Source organism: Octopus bimaculoides, chromosome 17, assembly GCF_001194135.2.
Source record: "Octopus bimaculoides isolate UCB-OBI-ISO-001 chromosome 17, ASM119413v2, whole genome shotgun sequence".
Lineage (NCBI taxonomy): Eukaryota > Metazoa > Mollusca > Cephalopoda > Octopoda > Octopodidae > Octopus > Octopus bimaculoides.
The window spans coordinates 33,669,227-33,674,245 of NC_068997.1; the positions used below are offsets into that span (position 1 = coordinate 33,669,227).

The window sequence follows — 5,019 nt, forward strand, 5'->3', positions numbered from 1 at the left end:
ATATATATATATATATATATATATATATATATATATATATATATATACACACATATATATATTTTTTTTTAAGTGGTGCTTTAGATGAAAATAGATGCAAACTATTGATAGATAAATTTCAGAAAAATTTTGTGCCAGAAGTTATTTACTTAAGTATTCTATTGTATCAGGAGTTTTTCTCATGTATTTATGTTCTGCCAGATACCACTTAGCATTAAATCTGTTCAATATTTACAATCTATCAACTGTTGCACATGTCACCATTGTTTGTTTGGTAGACTGAGACTTTCTAGTCAGTATTAGAATGCATTATTTGTACAGTTTTGTGCTTTGAACAATTAAAATGTTTAGGCTTCAGAATTTTCTGAAGTAATCTCTTACTTTTTCAGAGGTGTGCTCCAGCTTCAATTCGTTTGATGGACAATGACCAGTTCCAGTTGGGTGAGTGTAACTGTATAAAATTAAGATAAATCGCATGTTTCAGAAATGTTATTTTTTGTGAAAGCTGGTGTTAAAAAGTGTTCTTCAAATTGGAGATGACATATTTTCTTTGATTCTAATGGCTTTAGAAACACAGAAGGCAGAATATTTATGATGAAAAAGTCTATAATAGAAGTTTTTAAGGATCACTCCTCTCAAATATGATAGTCTCAAGTTGTCTGTGATTTATTTCAGTCTTGCATTAATGATTCCCTATTTGAGAACAAGCTCTCTATCTCTGCCAGTGTAGAATACCTGTACATTAGTAAAAGATAGCTGAATGCTTAAGGTGGTGGACAACTTGTCTATGGGTCATGAGTTAAAATTCATTGCTGGTGTTTAATTATGTTTCTAGAGAGAATGTTGTTCCTATATTTCTGCTATTCACCCACCTAGCTGTTGGGAGTGTCTGATCATTTAGTAATGTTACTTGTGATAGACTGACTGTTTATCCTTTCCGCTTAATTTTATGTATTTGGAGAAAAGCACTAGCTTTCAAAGGGTCCCCTGAGTTTCTAAAATTTTTTGTGATAAATCAAGGAAAATTTGACCAGAGGTGTTGAGGTTAGATGTAATAACTTTGGATTTTGGAGAGAAAATGACATATGATTAAAATATGGTGAAATGCAGTATTGTAGTCAGGTCCAGTATATTCTATCATGAAATAATGACATTAAAATGAAATGATGACAATAAATGAAATATGCAAATTATGGTGTAAGTATGTTCTGAGTGTCTATGATCATCTGTTTCTGTGTAAACATCATGTTTTCATTACATTGTTTATTTATTCTTAATAGGTCGTGCTCTGAAACCAGATTCTGGTTCCATCTTTGCTAGTTTTCTAGATGGTATAAAGAAACTTTATATCACTAAACTAAAGGGTTTTCATCCAGAGAAGTTATGTGTAGCAACATTGTTATTTGAAGGTACAAAAGAGGTAAGGGTGTTAAATTTCTGTTTATGTTTTGTTATTATTCTTTTATTCTTCTACTTGTTTCAGTCATTTGACTGCGGCCATGCTGAAGCACTGCCTTAAAGGGTTTTAGTTGAAGAAATCGACCCCAGGACTTATTCTTTGTAAGCCTAGTACTTATTTTGTTAGTCTATTTTGCCAAACCACTAAGTTATGGGGATATAAACACCAGCATTGATTGTCAAGTGATGGTGGCAGGGCAAACACAGACACATACACATAAATACATATATATACAATAGGCTTCTTTCAGTTTCCGTCTACCAAATCTTCTCACAAGGCTTTAGTTGACTCAAGACAGTTACCCAAGGTGCCATGCAGTGGGACTGATCCTGGAACTATATAGTTGGGAAACAAGCTTCTTACTACACAGCCATTTCTGTGGTGTGTCGTGTAACTTATTGGTCTTTTGTCATACTGTTATTAGTTTAAAGGGACTGAAAAATTTATTTTTGTATGAATTACCAGAATTGTTTGTAAATGCAGTTAAGCAAATTGTTTAATCATGATGTTGGGTTTAACTAGTGTTAAACCATCATCACATATATCTTCATTGGTATATCAACTTTTATTGCTTTAGTTTGAAGCAAAAGAGAAACAGGCAGCTTACATTGACTAAAATTGGTTTGAGTTTCATGCTTCGGTGATAAAATATGTCTCTATATTTGATTGGTTGAGAATTGGAGAGGAATCCATCTTTGTAAACAAAATGATGATGACATTCATAATGAGAATGATGACGGTGATGGTATTGGTTCCACATCTTATACTTTGTTACATGATTTACTCTAGACCTGTATAGTATGGCTTGTGTTGTTGCATACATGTATGGCTATATGGTTTAAGTAGAGAATCCTAGTGGATTATTTTGGGAACAATTCTCTGGTATGGTTTCCTGTTACCTCTTTTAATCTCTTAGGATGGAGTTGTATTCAGTATTGCAAATTGGAAAAATATTCTTCAGTTCTACTATTCTTCCTGGCTTTACATGGTACTTATATTTAACCACATGGACTGCACTATTAAGAGTCATGTGATTTTTAATCTATGATTCTGTAGTCATACAAGATCGGTGCAAGATTCATCACATGATCTCATATCTCTGTATAAAATGTCTGTTCAAATAGAGTTCAATGAGGTTTAACAACAGCTACCTATTCCCTCTCTATACCATTCTGATCTATGTAAGCTACCTCAAAAAAATATTCCTGAGATATTTTCTTATAATATGATCTAATTTTATACAAGTTGAAATTTGTCCTAAACATATCTATACCAACTTAAAGTTTATTTTTATATTTTGTTTTTATTTGAAAGGAGGTTGCTGCATTAGAGAAGCAAGTCTATGCAATTGTTGCCAAATTCCGGTAGGTTTTTTTTAATGAAATTTTGAAATCTTGCTAATTCTTTACAAGATTTTGGAAATTAGAAAATAATATTTATCATTACCCTTCTGTTAGAATTGAATGAAGCTTTCTATTATTTTTTTAATTGTTTTATTTGATATTGTTTTATTCTATTTAAACTATTTTCAATCCCCATGTACTGGGAAAACATAAAAAGCTGCAGGGGTTATAATAGTAGTAGTGATAGCAACAGTAGTAGTAGTAGTGTAGTATCGGCAGTAGCAGTGGTGACAGTAGAAATCAGTGAAAGAATTTCCAAATTTTATCTTGTCTTAATGTTGATTTCAAATTTTGGCACAAGGCCAGCAACTTTGGGGAAGGAGCTAAATCGATTGTATCAACTCAGTACTCAACTGGTACTTATTTTACTGATCCTGAATGGATGAAAGGCAAAGTCAACCTCAATGGAGTTTGAACTCAGAATGTAAAGACAGATGAAAACGGTTCTGCCAACCTGCTGCCTTAAGTTGTCTTAATATTGAATTACTAAAATGAAGGTAGATATTTTCTAAGTTACTGGATCAATAGAGCAATATAGAAGAGTTTATCTTTATGTTGTGTATATTTAGTAAGTTAGCATTATTAAAACGATAGAGATTTAAAGTCAGTACTTCATGCTAATGAAATGTTGGTGCATTATACAACATACCTGCTGCATCCTCATTTAATGTTAGAGAAATTAACATTCAGCTTCTGATATAGTGCATTACCAGTAATTGATAACTGAATACTGAAGTTTCAGTCTGTTGGTCAATATCTAACAGTGATGCCCCAGCATGGCTGTGGCCCCTCAAGCTGAAACTAGTAAAGAAAATCCTACTGATTCCGTCATTTGTGTAGCTTTTGCTAAAATGTTTTTTAAAGAAATTCATGTATTTATCATTCTCAGTTGAGTATTTACATCAGTTGTTAGAACAAATATTGTTATTAAGCTGGACTGTTTCCCAATTACCAAACCTACAATCGTGTCCATTGGATTATTTCGTCTGGGAGCTCATTGCAATGTTGCTACCAAGTTTGCACTATTTGTGTGTTGCCAGTAGTTGAACATGCTAGTACGTAGCTACTCTACCTTGATTTCTTTATAATTTTTTATTTTCACACAGTTGAATAAATATAATTATCATTTTGGAAATTAAGATAAAAATATTTGATTTTAAATAAATCCATCTAATTTTATATGAATGGAAAAGTTTTCATTTTGACAGGTTTTTTTCCTTGACCTACTTGTATTAATGCATCCAGTAAAATATTTGATACCAGCTGAACTGATGTCCACAAATGTTAGTAATGCTTATTATCTGTACTTCAAAACTGGAGCTATCTCAAGAATATTTTTCTTACTGTGACAATTGATGTAATCCAGACCTTGCCTTGTATGTCTACCGTAACCATAAATTTTATCATAATTCATAGAATAAGTTGGATATAAGTATATTGAACCTCATCATTAAAGCTGCACCTGCATCCTTATTGATCAGGTTAAATATATGAAAATATATTTTGGAAAATGTCTTTTCCATCTGTATATTTTTTTCATAGCTGGATAATGTAATACTAAAAATCTATATTATACTAACACTTAAAGCTTGTCCACCTGTTTTCCTGCCATTTGATTAAGATGATAAAGATTACAAATAAAATAGTCATTTTCCCTTTTAAGAAAAAAAATCAAGTTGAAAATGTCGATGCTTCAAAAAGTTGTCGGAGCCTCTGTGGTCTGTCCTTTTTTCTTACTTTCGTTTTTCTTCCCTTTATATATATAAAGATGAGAATGTGTGTCTGTGTGTGTGTGTGTGTGTGTCTGTCTGTGTGTGTGTGTCTGTCTGTGTGTCTATGTGAATCCCTAAAACTCGAGAACTACACAACCAATTTCATTCAAATTTTACACATGCCTTATTTAGGGTCCATGTAGTGTCTTAGGCCAAAAAAATTTTTAACTTCTTGCCTAGTGCAAGCCCAGAGCAATATAATAGCTCATCCACTATTCCAGTATTACCGATAACATCTCTCTATTGTTTTCCACTTTAATAGTTTCACTTTAATACTGAAACTATTAAAGTGAAACTATTATCGCACATATATACAGGCATACATACATATATACATACATACATATAAATAATATATACATACATACATATATATATATATATA

The 5,019-nt window shown here is 31.9% G+C and overlaps 1 protein-coding gene across 1 annotated transcript in view; it reads left to right on the forward strand.

The window, feature by feature from the left end:
* LOC106871118 (alkyldihydroxyacetonephosphate synthase, peroxisomal) overlaps window positions 1-5,019 on the forward strand; it is an 85,881-nt gene that overhangs the window by 59,390 nt on the left and 21,472 nt on the right. The window contains exons 12-14 of the mRNA XM_014917430.2: window positions 390-441; window positions 1,281-1,420; window positions 2,774-2,823. Coding sequence (XP_014772916.1) covers window positions 390-441; window positions 1,281-1,420; window positions 2,774-2,823 — 242 coding nt within the window. The remainder of the gene's footprint in view (window positions 1-389; window positions 442-1,280; window positions 1,421-2,773; window positions 2,824-5,019) is intronic.